Raw genomic sequence first — 16,081 nt, 5'->3', positions numbered from 1 at the left:
GTCGCACTGGACTATATGGACTATAAGTCGCACTGGACTATATGGACTATAAGTCGCACTGGACTATATGGACTATAAGTCGCACTGGACTATATGGACTATAAGTCGCACTGGACTATATGGACTATAAGTCGCACTGGACTATATGGACTATAAGTCGCACTGGACTAATAATAATAATTCATTACATTTATATAGCGCCTTTCTGGACACTCAAAGCGCTTTGCGTCGTGCCTAACAACGCCCTTCAGCCGGGACTTATTCATGACACAGCACTTGCCTTGAGTATCTTATTGCTTTTATAAAACGGTTACCACACACTACAAATATTAAAGCCAAAAAATATGTATTAGTGCAACTTTCATGAAGTAAAATCACTAAAAGCCTTCCTTCCGCTGGAAAAAGTAGTCCCTGGCCAGCAACAGCTTACCGTATTTTCTGGACTATAAGTCGCACTTTTTTTCATAGTTTTGCTGGTCCTGTGACTTATAGTCAGGTGCGACTTATATATCAAAATTAATTCATACTGACTGAGATGAACCAAGAGAAAACATTACCGTCTACAGCCGCGAGAGGGCGCTCTAGTTAGCGGAGTCGTTCAGAAGCGACACCGAGGAGGAACTCAATGGATTCAGTGTTGTGGAGTGAGATCGGGAGCTTGGAGAACTTGCTGACCGGTAACTTGTTGGACTCGCTGGCTAATGTTAGTTTAGCCTATTCAGCCTCAGGTATATGTTCTTTATGCTATTGTGCAGCTGAATAAAACGCAGCTATTAACCAATCAGAATCAAGGACTGGAACTAACCGTTTTATAATATTAAACAATTGAGTTCAGTTAGAGAACAGACACCGCAATTAAAAACGTAACTAGGCTAATGAACTCACCATTCAAGCAATCCGCTCCCGAATCGGCGCTAATTTGAAAGCGAAACTAAAATGTGCACAGGCGTTCATAACGGTGCGTGTCCACGGCGAGAAACGAGCGTTTGCAGATCATTACTAGCCATAGGCATTAATTAAAATCGCTCTCGCTCTGTACCATAATGAACACCCGTGCGGACGTGCGCATTTTAGTTTCACTTTCAAATTAGCTTTTTAAAAGCCCCGCCGGTGACGCCAGTGTCGATTAACCGCCACATCTCTATCTGACCGGTGATTCTGTACCTGAAAAACTCAGTTAATTTCAATCGTATCCTTGTTTGGTTGTATCTATTTGTGCGTTTGCTAATTTGTATTTGTTCATTTTTAGTGTTTACTTGTCTTTAACAATGCTTGAAGTTTATATTAGTTCGGCTAGTTGTTTTTCTGTGGTGTTTTCAGACGTTTCTTGTGTAAGCGTCGTTTACTCTGTTGATTTCTGATCATGATATTCAGCAAAAATTGTTTTGCAATAAGACTAAATGTGAATGATATCTATGTTTTTTATTATTACCTTATTGGAATCGAAATTAGGCATCGATAAGCAGAATCGAAATCATTAAAATTCAAACGATACCCAACCCTACACACAACGCATGATTAAAATCCAGTGGCCTTTGACACCTGACCTATACTCAGAGGTTGTGAACTCACCAGAATGAAAGGGGAACTGCTGTTTGGCTTCGCCTGTATGTGCGTCCCAAATGATTGTCGTCTGCAGAACGAGAACAAATGAACAACTGATTATAGGGAATAATTCCCTCCATCTCAACCCTGTAGAGCCGGACACATGTTGGGTTTCATATTTAGACTTTTAGTCTGATATAGTGCAAATATGGAGCTCAGAGGCTAATATAATCTAATATTTATTTATTTTATTCCTTTAAAATTTTTTATTTGAATCATTTTTACACATATTTTAATCAAATGTAATATATTTCATCTCATTTTTATTTTATTAAAATTTTGTTTTGTTTATTTTAATCAAATGTATTTGTTATTTATTATTTTTACTTATTTTTATCATTTAAAATTTAATATGTATGATCATTTTTGCTTATTTTCATTTTAATACAATATATTAAAATCATTTACACTTATTTTAAATCTAATTTATTATACAATCTTTAAAGTTTTAATAAAGTTTTATTTATTGTAATCTAATATTTATTTATTGTATTTACATTTATTTTATTATAGTTGCATATTTTCCTTTATTTAATCTAATATTTATTTCATATTTTTTATTTGAATTAATTTATTTGAATTATTTTTTTACAATTATTTGTAAAAACATTTACATTTCATCTAATTTTTATTTATTGTCATCTCTATTTAATTTTTTGTTAATTTTAATCTAATTTATTGAAATAATTTTTTACATGTATTTTATTATAATTTCTTATTTTATTCTTCTTTAATAAATTTAAATTTATTTATTATTTTAAACCTATTGATTTTTTTTACTATCTTTTTTTAAAACTTTTTAAACTAGTATAGTAGATACTTACATAAAATGCATATAAATATGAATATCTGCCAATAACATGTCTTAGTAAGATGATATTTGCATGCTTAGTCTTATGATCAAAGCTCAGTAGTTTTAAAACATAATGCAATGCAATATAATGATGATTGAGCGATGAACAAATAAACCTTGCACAAAAGACGATCAAATTTAATACTTTTCTAATAAATAATGTCTGGATAATCAAGTAAACTTCAGCTTAGTTGAAATATTACTAACAATATCAAAGTTATTCTTACTTTTCCTTGATAAAATCAGTTCAGATTTAAAGACAAGTGAAGAAAACAATTAAAGAATTATAAGGTTAATGCATTGTGCATGCATTGATTGCATAAACTAATCACATAGACATTGAATGCAATAATGCAAACGTGTAAATGTAATAAAAGTCATTGTCATATATTCACCTTGTCGACTCCAGCGCTCAGAATGCTGTTGCCTTTCTTGTTCCACTTCAGTGCAAATATGGGTCCTTTGTGTTGGCCAAGCGTGCTACTCAGATTCCCTGTTAAAACATCAGATAGCATCAGGCTCGCGCGAGCGGCATTAGCTCCCAGCGTTAGCACACTTACCGTCTTTCGTCCATATTCGGGCAAATCCGTCATAAGATCCGGTTGCCAAGAGAGTGCCTTCGCTCTACAGACACACACAAAGATATATATAATGAACTAATGATGAAACATTCCCCGTTATATAATTAATTTAATTTAATATAATTAGAAAATATCCTTAAATAAGTGATATTAAATAATGATTTACTGAGCAATACAATGGTTTAATACTCAATGCAACAACAATAATCTGATCACTGGATCTTCATGTTCTTTGTTGTTTCATGAAACATGATCCACATTGGGAAAACAGCTCAATATTTAATACGCAACAACAATAATATATAGATTTAATTATTATAATATACGGGTGAAACTGGAAAAATATGGTGCAAAAGTTCATTTATTTCAGTAATTCAACTTAAAAGGTGAAACTAATATATTATATAGACTCATTACATGCATAGTGAGATATTTCAAGCCTTTATTAGTTATAATTTTGATGATTATTACAGCTTATGAAAACCTTTTCACAGTATTCTAATTTTGAATTTGGGGTTTTCATAATCTGTAAGCCATAATAAAAGTAAAATAAATAAATAAAGTAGTGATGCACCGAAATGAAAATTCTGGGCCGAAACCGATACCGAAAATTTAGGATGCACTTGGCCGAAAACCGAAACCAATACCGAAAATGGCTTCTTTTAAAAACTTTAATATATATTTATTTATATTGCTTAATTTTTAATGGATCTGAAATTTAAAAAAAAATCACAAACCAATAGAATAATCATCAAACTTTTATTACCACTAACAGTTACATAAAAAAACCTAAAATATTTTATATATTATATATATTTTATATTGCATGCGCTTCATGAGGCACACGCGCGCGGTCTCTTGCTCTCTCTCCCTCTCTGCCGTGCACGCGCTACACGGTTTCTCTGGAGTCTCTGTCTCGCGGGCGCGCTCGCTCTAGATTCCGGAGATTTTAACTAATTCGCGGGCATCAGTGAGCCGCTATCAATATGCGGGAGACTCCCGGAACTTCCGGGAGACTTGGGATGTCTGTATTTCTATACTGAAATAATATCGGCATTATAATTATTGATTTTTCATTACGCTATTTTTTGGTGCCCTCTCAGCTCATGCGCGTGGTGGGAGCGGCGGCGCTGGTTGTCCTCATCTGAAACTTTAAAATACTTCCATACCGCTGACATGCTCAATCTTTGCAGACGCGTGCAAACAGCTCGACCGTGAGTGAAACCTGCTTGAGCACGGATGGGAGGGGCGCGGTTGACATTCATTTTCGGCTGGCTTTTTTCTTTCGGCCCGAAACCGATAATGCCATTTTCGGCGACCGAAATTTCGGTGCACCCCTAAAATAAAGGCTTGAAATATCTCACTTTGCATGTAATGAGTCTATATAATATATTAGTTTCACCTTTTAAGTTGAATTACTGAAATAAATTAACTTTTGCTCCATATTTTTCTAGTTTCACCTGTAAATATATATATATGGATAGGGGTGTCACGATTCTCCAAATCCTCGATTCGATTACATTTTCGATTCTAAAGGTCACAGTTCGATTCGATTCTCATTTTTTTTTTTTTTTTTTTTTTTTTAATGAACAGGTTATGCCATTTTTAGACCAGACTTTTATGCATAATATCTGACCTTTGTTAACAATGTACCACACTACATTGTCAAATTTAAAACATTTATTAAGAACCTAATGTAACAATAACTTATTTCAGTCAATTGAAAACTTAAACAAAATAACCTGCGATCTAGTTTCTCTTTTGTAAGAGAAACTAGTTCTTGTTTTTTTCATAGACAGTATATAAACGGGTTTTTTCCGCTTGACAAGCCGACCGAACGTAACATGGGGGCGTGGCAGCATCGACGATTCCATTTTTTAATTCGATGATCGAGATTGTGACTTAATTTCGATCGATGACACCCTTATATATGGATAATATAAATCAAATCAGCAACATTCCCCATGGATTTAATGTAGTAGCACTAAAGGTCCTTTTGCCAGAGATATACCCGCGCGCCTCGAGACTTTGTGGTTTTGTGATCCAGGGTCACATGTGGAGATATGCAACACACTATGCCGTAGAAGCAACACACTCACGTTCCAGTCCAGCGAGGTGACGTCCTTGTTGCTGGGAACGTCTTGTCCTCCCTCTCGAATGCAGTGCCGCAGGACCAGCTGAGTCGAGCCGCTGTTCTCATTCAGGTTCCATATGCGAGCCGTCGAGTCGCCAGAGCTGCCGGAACACAACACACCCATTACACAACACACTTTCAGTGAGAGTTTTACATATGTGAACCTGGACCACACAACCAGTCACATGGGTCCATTTTAGAAACTGAGATGTATGCATCATCTGAAAGCTGAATATATAATCTCTCCATTGATGTGTGTTTGTTATGATAGGACAATATTTGGTCGAGATATGAATATTGAAAATCTGGAATCTGAGGAGCAAAAAAATGTAAACATTGAGAAAATCTCCTTTAAAGTTGTGCATTTATGTTCACGATTGTGCTGCATTCACTCACAAAAATACATGTTTTATATATTTACGGTAGGACATTTACTAAATATCTTCATGAACATGATCTTAATATCCTCATGATTTTTGGCATAAAAGAAAAATCGATAATTTTGACCCATACGATGTATTATACAGGATATCAAGCACATTTTATAACATCATCACAGAACCTGAGGTCAGAGATATCAGGCTTACATTTTGAACTTGTTTAGATTTATGGCTTTGATTTTCTCAGTTTTAGAGTAAAACATGTTTATGAAAATATATATTTCATATAAAAACTTTTTTTTTAATAACAATAAACATGAAATTATGTAACTTTTTCACTTTTTCAATGTAAAGTTCACTTTTTAAAACTGCCGTAATACAATAAACCAATTATACATAATAGACAGAAAAATAGTTTTAGTGAGAGTTTTCCTTATACATTTGATAACACCATCACAGAAACCTTGAGGTCAGAGGTCAGTAGGGTTGGGTATCGAGAACCGATTTCATTTTAGAACCGGTAACAAATTTCCAAAAACCAGGGATTCGATAAGACTAGGCAAATCTAGTGTGTGTGCAATAAGTGCAATAAATCTAATAAGTGTGCAAATATATTTTAATTTTCAAATATTCGATCTGTAATTATCATTCGAAAAATAAAATACTATTAGAATTTTATTACATTGCCATAAATGCAGTGAATGCATGCTAAATCCCAAGCACTAACTCGCAGTTATAAGTAAATGCACTGGGTGGCGCTGTGGAGCGAGTTAAGTGGATTGTATTTGAGCACAACATCACATCATCTCATCCTCTGCCTCAAAGTTTGGAATATTTTAGAAGAAATAATCTTACTAAATGATATTACAAAAATGACTTGCACTCGAGTAAGAGATTCGGACTCAAGACTTTAAACTTCTGTTGGGTGCAATTCACAACCTCACCACTAGATGCCACTAAAACACACACTGCACCTTTAAAAGGGGCAAGAATAAAAGATAGATTTTTTCCTCTACAAAAAAATATTGGACTTAGAAACAAGAATCGATAAGAACCCGATTCGATAAGCGGAATCACTGAAACGATACCCGAGCCTAGAGGTCAGAGGTCAGCTCACCCTGAGGCCAAGAGGTCAGTGACGGGGTTCCAGGCACAGATGAAGACCTCGGACTCGTGACCCCGCAGAACCGTGGCTTTACTGGCAGGAATCTGGGCCTCGTCCTCCACATCCATCGCCTCCACGTGGTGATCTGACACTGACACACACACACACACACACACACACACACACACACACACACACACACACACACACACACACACACACACACACACACACACACACACACACACACACACACACACACACACACACACACACACACACACACACACACACACACACACACACACACACACACACGATTATTATCAATGTTGAAACCAGTGTACACATTTTTTTAGGTTTCTTTGATGAATAGAAAGTTCTAAAGGACAGCATTTATTTGAAATATAATCTTTTGTAACATTAACGGAGCGGCTGACTTATAGTCCGGAAAATACGGTAATGCTGTCAATGCAGGAGATCAGTAATATTGCTGAATATTAAGTTGAATGACTCACTAAGTGTGTGTGTGCCGTTCTCCTCGCCGTTGAGAGCGGCGTCTCCGTTCCTCATGGCGTGCGACTGAAGGGTCGAGGAGTCGACGGCCTGCTGATGCTGCTGCTGCTGATGCTGATGTTGTTGTTGTTGTTGTGAGAGTTTGTCCCTGATGGCCTGTTTCCTGGTGTGCACCACGTCTGGCATCACGGCGTCGATGAGCGACAGGCACTCGATCGGCCGGCCGTCGAACACGGTGCCATCCTGAGAGATCACACACAACATCACAATCACACACACCAAATCTAGAGCAAATCTGAGCAAAATCCTGAAGGAGAAGAGCAATCCTCCGGGAAGCACTTATATTGCTTCGTGGTTCAATGATGAAGTTTTGTGATCATTTCAAAGATAGTTTTCAAGATATTATAGAGCTTGGCGTGACTAGGAATTCAAATTTAAAAAATATTCCATGACTTTAAGATTTTATTATTTTATATTCGTCACAATTTTATTAAATGATTATTTATGTATTATAAATAAAATATTGTTCATAATAATAATAATAATATAAAATCATAGATAAATGTAAGCATTTAATATATCAAGGCTTAAATGTTTTCTTTTTTAATATCAAATGTTCAAAAGTTCGGATCAGGGTTATTAACTAAAACCTAAACTATAAAAAACATTTTCATTCCTTGAAATAAAATATTAATAATAAAATAATATATTATATAATATATAATAAAATATATACAACTTGTTGTAATAAAAACTGTTCAGACGTATAAAAAAATATAAAAATTGTAGTTTTTCAATGATAGTAAAACAACATAAAATGTATAATGTTTCCATAATTGCTTATTCTTGCTTCATAGGCAGTGAAAATGTAGTTTATACAGGAATATAATTAAGCATTTTGATAAATAAAAAAACAAAAGTTAAATACAAGTTTATTTATTATGACGTACAGCTGGTCTAGATTACCTCTTCAGCGAATCATGCTCGTGTGTGTGTGTGTGTGTGTGTGTGTGTGTGTGTGTGTGTGTTCCGGTGAAAAGACCAGTAGTTATATATTTGCACTTTTCTATTGTTCATCCAAAGCCTCACTGAAATATTTGAATATTTTTGTTTATTTAATGTAAAAGTTCTGTATTATTATTCTCTTACTGTTGTTCTAAACTCTTGCAAGTGTTTTTCATTGCACGTTTTTTTTTTTTGTATTATTACTATTTTTTTGTATTTATGGCCTTTTTTTTTTAAGAAGGAGGGAAGCGATGCAAAACGTCTGAGAACCACTGCATATGTAGTGTGTGGTGTTGACCTCGTTGATGCTGATCTCGGCCTCCACGTACTGAAGGCCCTTCTGCAGGACCGAGATCAGCGCCGCCGGCGGGACCAGCGCCCCGTTGATGTTGGACTGACTGATGTGCGACTCGATGCCGAACGTGAACGCCGAGTGAGAGAAACCTGCAGAACACAGACGAGAGAGGACTCATACATGTGTCTCGAGCATCAGATCATCATATTATACTGGATCATGTGACACTGAGGATCATGTGACACTGAAGACTGGAGTAATGATGATAAACTCAGCTTTGATCACAGGAATAAATTACACTTTACTATATATTCACATAGAGAACTGATGATCTACATTATAATAATATTTCACTTTTTAAAAAAAAATTGTATTTTTAATCAAATAAATGCAGCTTTGATGAGCAGAAGAAACTTCTTTTAAAAACATTAAACTCTTACTGACCCCAAACTTTTAAACGGCAGTGTGTGTCTCAAAGCCGGTTTGCACCCGTTTTGTTTTGGCTGATCTTGTGATTTTGGGTGATTTCTCATCAGTAAATCCCCTTACACACACACACACACACTGTTTACCTGACTCCTGCAGATATCTGTACACCAGGAAGTTGACTTCATCACTGGTAATGCTCATCTTCACTCGGCTCAGAGGAGGAGCGCCCCCTACAGGACACACACAACATTACATCATCTCAACACCATCATCTCAGAGGTCTAAAAACACACACACACACACACACACACACACACACACACACACACACACACACACACACACACACAATCAGTCTACCAATAACCCAAACTGGAGAAACTGGTATCATTCATTAGGTTAATTATAGATATGAAAATCCTTGAGTTGTTAATGCAATTAACACTTCAGTGTTTGTTCACTCGCTGACAGACTCGCTTTCCAGGTCAAAGGGGGCGGAGTCTCAGAGCCACGCCCACCTGTCACATCATCACCACGGACCAATGGGAGTCACCACCGCAAAAAAAAAACAAAAAAAAAACATGCACATGTGTGCACGTTGGGTCTAATGACATGAATTAATTGATTCTAATTCTAATGACATGGATTATGTCTAATAACATTGTGTCTTACATGGATTCAAGGTTTTCTAAACAAAACTTATCAAACGATGGAGAAAATCTGACCTTTCAAGAGTTGGGGAACGCAATGATTCATGACGCATAATATAGATTCCATTCTAGAGATACGCGGATCGGCTATTATTTCATCCGCAACCGCATCACAAAACTCATCATCCGTTCACCATCCGCACCAACGTTTTTTGACCAATTTCCAAAACCGCACCCGCCCGCCATCCGCGGATTGTTTTAAGGTCTATGTGCGATGCAAGCCGCTGCTGCCGCGAGGCTAGAAAGCTAAGGCTGTTCTAGAAAGGAGACTGATCCAATGCAGCAAAGATATATTAAGTCCGTAGTATCGCCTATTGGCTCTGTTGTATCCCCAGAATTCCCATCGGCGCACAGGGACAAAAATAAATAAATATTTTCACAGAGTAAAGTCTTCTCTACGAAATGCAATGCAAGAGATCGCACGGGCGCCTCCGCGTCCTGATTATATGTCTGCTATATTTGCTTCTTATTTATTAATTCCAGGCAATTGGTTGATGAAACATTGATTAAAATTAAGATACAATTTATACAAAACGAAATTCAATTTAAAGAAAGGCTTTTTACAAAACAAAACTTACTAAAGTGGTCAAAATAATCTCTGACCCATCTGATGATCTTACTCATGCTGTTCACTTTTCATATACCGGTAATCAACATAGATTAAATTAAAATAATAAAATAACATTATATTATGTAAACATAAATATGGAATATAATTTAATTACTGCCTGATGAAAATTTGACTATTTCAAAGTGTGCTCGTTTTTTTTCTGAGGTAACAACATTTAACAAAGTCTGTATAACAAAAAACTTAAAGCAACCTAGCCTATATTTCGTTTTGCCAGCACTTTATTTAGACATCTATCCATTTCTGTTCTAAATGTGAAATAATATATGTAATAAACGTGCTCCTTATTATGTTTAATTGCCTTAGCCTCTGGTGTGTGCGCTGGTGTTTGCGTGAAATCAGGGGGGGGGGGGGGGGGGGGGGGGGGGGGTCAGGGGTTAAAGCGGTTTACCGCTATTTTCCACCAAAAATTTCGTGACGTTAGGGCTGGGACTAGGCCTGTCACGATAACAAATTTTGCTGGACGATAAATTGTCCAAGAAATTATCGCGATAAACGATAATATTGTCGATCTGAGACCATTTTCATCTATGTGCAGGTGCATGTGCATGTTTACTGTGTTACCGGCAGTGTTGTGCCAGTTCATACTTAAAAAGAACTAGCTCAAAGTTCAGTTCACACAGATGAGAATGAACTAGTTCATGTTCATAGTTCTTTTTTTTTTTTTTTATGAACTAAGTTCACATATCTAAAAATGAACTAGTTTACGTTCATTTGTTAAATTCTTTTAACAAAGATGTAGGCTATTATTAATAATAATGTTATTTCAACACAATATCTCGTTATTTCGAAATAATATGTGTGCGTGCATCTGTAAATCCGGTGACGCGTGTATTGATTTTTATTAATAAACAAGTGTTTTCTCTAAAAGTGTCGACTCGGCTGCAAAGATGAAGTTGACGATCGCCAGCTCCGTGAGAACGCGCTTATAGAGAGAAATGCACATAAATAGGCTAAGCCTAATAATGGATTAATCAGAGAGTAGCCTTTTTCTTTTTTCGTTTTGAATTATTTCGTTTAAAGACATTTCAAGCTTTGTGTATTTGGTGTATTTGTCATGTCTGTGTGAGGCATACACTGAGTTTCGTTAAGTTAGGATGTGCTCTATGTGCTTCTAGCGCGGGCGCCTCCGTTATATTTGTTTCGTCGGCCTATTCATTAAATACAGGCAATTGGTTGATGAAAAATTTATTAAAATTAAGATACAATTTATACAAAACGAAATTCACTTTAAAGAAAGGCTTTCTATAACAACTTCAACTTCAACGGTCAAAATCATGTCTGACCCGCTCCATGTCTCATATTGCGCATCTATCTTACTCGGTCGTGCTGTTCACTTTTCATAAATCAACATAAATGGAAAAAAAAAATAACATTATAATATTTTAACAAATATGAAACACGCTTTTTTTTTATGGCTACAACAGTATAGGAGGCCTACATAGCCTACTCTCTATTTGTACAAATTTCTGCACATTAATTTAATTCTGAATTTTAAACACACAAGTTGAAAGGCATTTGTTCAAATCAAGTTCACGGATAATTGTGCGTGCATTTATTAGCCTAATCATTATGATACTAAAATCCTAACAGGCTATGCTATGTACAAAAAATCAGATGAGTTCTCTCGAAAAATCTCTCGTTCACATTCATTGTATGAAAAGTGATTCGTTCAGTTCGGCGAAAATATGAACGTCGTTCATTGAATGCGTTCATGCACAACACTGGGTTTTAGTCGATACTGTTTTTAGGGCTGCCCCCGACTAAAGATATTCCTAGTTGACTAACACTCCTGCATTTTAGCGATTAGTCGAATAATCGTTCATTTATGATATTAATATAAAACTTGCGTATATACAAGGAAAGGTATAGTCCAAGTTGAAGTTTAACACTTCCATATGACAGAAAATGCTAAAGCATGATATTAGCGCGTTCAAAATGAAAATGAAGCCCTTAAAACAGAATAGTAAAGCATTTAAAGTATACAGCGCGTGCACGTTATAGGCTAATTATAACATAAAACGGCAATCAGACTGCCTGCGCATTTTAATAATTTATTATCAAAAAAATACAAACTGTAACAGTTACATGTCAGTTTTGAATAAACTAAAATAAAATTTGTTCTTTAAAATAAATTAAATAAACTTATTAGTAACTTAGGCCTAGTACAAAACAAGGCAAAAAAACAAAAAAAACAAATAAATACTCTATCAAAAACGCTGTTTGGTATAAAAATAAAATACAGTGGAAAATTAATATAATTTTTATATTGTTCAAAAGGAAAATTAACAAAACCGAACAATTTAATAAATGTACGGCACATCGCACAACGCCAAAACTTAGAATAAAAAAGAAGGCGGCAAACAAATCAACAGCCTAAGTATTTGATTAAATTGTTTAGAACAACTAGGCTATATTTAAGACAAAATGTGGAACAAATAGGCTAATTTAAAGAACACTAATACAAATCAAAAATATCAGAGCAAAGCCGCAAACTGCCATTAAGACGACGTATGAGTTAACTGAAACAACAAATTGCAAACATCAGACTAATTTTTCTTACAGAAAAAAAACAACTTCTGCATTAGGCTATATAAAAACGAATAAATAAAAATAATATTTATTTAATTTTGTACAGCCTATACCCGTTATAAAATAAAACACCCGTTGTTTTTATTTTATAGCCTAACGGATAGCAAACAGAAACACTACAAAAAGGAAATTAAGCATTCTTACCTAAGCTTTCAATTCGATTTTATTTTTTTCATATTATGTGAGAGGAACACCAGCTTGTCCACATTGTTGGGAAGAAGGGAGCTTCTCGACTTGTTCACAATGAAGCCGGCCTTTGAAAAGATGCGCTCTGATGGAGTGGATGTGGAAGCGATACAGTGGAGGCGTTTAGCTGCTTTAGCGAGCTTTGGATATCGATGTAAAAAAAAATGCCACCTATCCAATGGTCCCGAATCAACCTTTATTTTATTTGCCAAGTACATTTTTAGTTCATCTCTTCTGCATGCTCCTCCTCATCAATAGGCATCAGCATGGATATCTCGGCCTGCTTTTCCTTTTTCGGTTCGGGCTCACCCTCCTGCAGGGCTAAAGCCTTGTTTATACTCGACGCGTCCGCACGAGCACGAGTCTCCGCTGACTGCGCGCGCGCCTCTCCAAACGGTCGAGGAGAATTAAACTTGACGCGCTCGCCGTTGTACTATTCGTTGAAACTACAAGGGGCGACTCGAGTAATTGTCCTTTCTAAACCATCAGAGGTGGGTAGAGTATCCAAAAACTGTACTCAAGTAAAAGTACAAGTACTTCTAGAAATATTTACTCAAAGTAAAAGTAAAAGTAACAATCTTAATAGTTACTTGAGTAAGAGTAAAAAAGTATCCAATGAGAAAACTACTCAAGTAGTTAGTTACTAGTTACTTCGGATCATAGGCCGATATATATGATATATATATATAAAACATGATATGATTTAGATATTTTTTATTTAAATGACGATTATTATCATAATTAGTATCCAATGAGAAAAGTATCCAATGAGAAAACTACTCAAGTAGCTATAGTTAGTTACTTCGGATCATAGGCCTATATATGATATATATATATATATAAAACATGATATTATTTAGATATTTTTTATTTAAATGACTATTATTATCATAATTAGTATCCAATGAGAAAAGTATCCAATGAGAAAACTACTCAAGTAGCTATAGTTAGTTACTTCGGATCATAGGCCTATATATGATATATATATATATATATAAAACATGATATTATTTAGATATTTTTTATTTAAATGACTATTATTATCATAATTAGATAGGCTATCTTTGCCACAAAAACAGAAGAGACAAGCATTATTTCTGCCATCTGTAGCCCGAAAATCATTGCCTGTCCTTTGGTTTGTATAATAGTAACTTATACAACTACAGTTGGATTATTAGACAATGTCGAAATATAGTGAATCTGCAGAGTTTTGCATTTAAAGGCATGTAAAGGGAAACATTGACACAGAGAAGAAAGAGTTCAAACTCTTCACATGTGCTCGCGCTGACCGCTACTGAACATCTGAACACAAACGACGATCAAACGCACATCGACGGATCTTCTTCTGTCTGTTCTCCAAAATGTAATCAAATGTATATTTCTGCATGCATGTTTAAACTGGTCAACAGTGTCTAAGGCAGGCAAAGGCATTCGTTTTCAAGTTGAGTTCGCACGCCACTGCGCAATACACACACATTACCGCGGGATGGCGGGTGTTCATTTCATATGTGGACAATGGTAGCTTATTTATTGTATAAAGTAATGTATAGGCCTATGTCCAAAAAAACGGGTAATGTCATACTTTGAAGTAGTGCTATCATATTGTAATAATCTGTTTGGTTGTAAAATGTATTACCTGAATGAAATTAAATCGAATATCGTCCTGTGGAACGATATTCGTTCCACAGGATATATCGTCCTCAGCATACGAAGATAATAGAGATCTTCATCGCTGGCAAAAATTATGCATTTGCAGATTTGCTTTCACTTGACTGTACTGTAGGTCCACAGCCACTTCATCCAGCTTTCTTGATGTTCTTAAATCTTCCTGTTACGACTCCGAGTCGAGTGTGAATTGAAAGCGCTTCAGACGATTCAGTGCGTGCAGGAAACTGAACAGATCATACAAACTGATTCGCGAACCGATTTAGACAGATCTGCCCACTTGTTTGATGAAGTCTTTGAACAGAATCGACTCAAAAGAGTGATTCATTTGTGAATTGAGCATCGCTCATGCCCAGAAAAAAGATACAGCGCGCTTGGAATAAACTACGCATTTAACAACACGTATTGCATTAAAATAAAGTAACGAGAGGAACGTTGCTCAACGTAACGAAGTAAAAGTACCGTTTTTTTATTAGAAATGTACTCGAGTAAAAGTAAAAAGTACCCACATTTAAATCTACTCTTAAAAGTACAATTTTCCCCAAAAAATACTCAAGTAAATGTAACGAAGTAAATGTACTTCGTTACTACCCACCTCTGGGAATCGGTGAGAAGAAGAAATAAACACGTGACAATGTTTATTTTAGTTACCACCATAGATCTCGTTGATCTCTCGTTGCTTTGATGTCATGTCATACACTGACTGCGCATTGTGCGCAGCCCCTGATTGCGTAATTTTTTCACGTGATTTTTTTTTTTTTTTTTTTTTTTTGCGACTAACCGACTAATGAAAATGTATTCGACCAAGCCCTCTTCATATCGACTAACATTTAGTCGACTATTTGGGGGCAGCCCTAACTGTTTTACAACAAATGCGACATACCGGCTCGCTCAGGTTAAGTGGTTCACCACGGTCATTCGGTTTAAATCCGAAGTGCTCCCACACTGAAGCTGTCGCGTTTGGCTTTGAAACCGTCTCGTCTTTTCGCTCTTCTCGGCAGTCACCTCAAGCACTCCCGCCTTCCCACACAAAGTCCATGTGACTGACAAGCGCCGCCTCCCCACACAAAAGACAATGCAACTGACAAGAGGGTTCACTTCTCCTACGCTAAGGAAACGAGAGTTGTCATTCAGTCGCGGATAACAAACAAGTATGCAAATGAAATTATCGCGGCTAGAAAAATTATCGAGGTCATTTTTTTTTATCGTGCGATTAATCGATTTATCGACTATCGCGACAGGCCTAGCTGGGACAGTATGGATTTTTTCTTACCGTGGTTGAAAAGCAAGAAATTCCCGCGGTAAGAAAAAATCCATACCGTCCCAGCCCTAACGTCACGAAATTTTTGGTGGAAAATAGCAATGTCTTTCCTCTTAACCAAATGCTTATTAATCTT

The 16,081-nt window shown here is 36.0% G+C and overlaps 1 protein-coding gene across 2 annotated transcripts in view; it reads right to left on the bottom strand.

Moving 5' to 3' along the window:
* The window catches only part of tbl1x (transducin beta like 1 X-linked), a 30,729-nt gene that overhangs the window by 7,536 nt on the left and 7,112 nt on the right, over positions 1–16,081 (bottom strand). Inside the window, exons 2-9 of one of the 2 annotated variants that reach the window (XM_079619682.1) lie at positions 9,047–9,133; positions 8,478–8,623; positions 7,177–7,417; positions 6,671–6,803; positions 5,139–5,274; positions 3,019–3,082; positions 2,854–2,951; positions 1,573–1,633 (exon numbers count right to left, since the gene is read on the bottom strand). In XM_079619682.1, coding sequence (XP_079475808.1) covers positions 1,573–1,633; positions 2,854–2,951; positions 3,019–3,082; positions 5,139–5,274; positions 6,671–6,803; positions 7,177–7,417; positions 8,478–8,623; positions 9,047–9,104 — 937 coding nt within the window. In that variant the 5' untranslated portion in view covers positions 9,105–9,133. Of the gene's footprint in view, positions 1–1,572; positions 1,634–2,853; positions 2,952–3,018; positions 3,083–5,138; positions 5,275–6,670; positions 6,810–7,176; positions 7,418–8,477; positions 8,624–9,046; positions 9,134–16,081 lie in introns of both variants that reach the window. The other variant, XM_079619681.1, reaches the window with a different exon arrangement.

This window comes from Phoxinus phoxinus (assembly GCF_949152265.1).
Source record: "Phoxinus phoxinus genome assembly, chromosome: 7".
In the NCBI taxonomy this organism is placed as follows: Eukaryota; Metazoa; Chordata; class Actinopteri; order Cypriniformes; family Leuciscidae; genus Phoxinus; species Phoxinus phoxinus.
The sequence above is the reverse complement of the archived record's forward strand: the minus strand, read 5'-3'. Positions and strand labels throughout refer to the sequence as shown.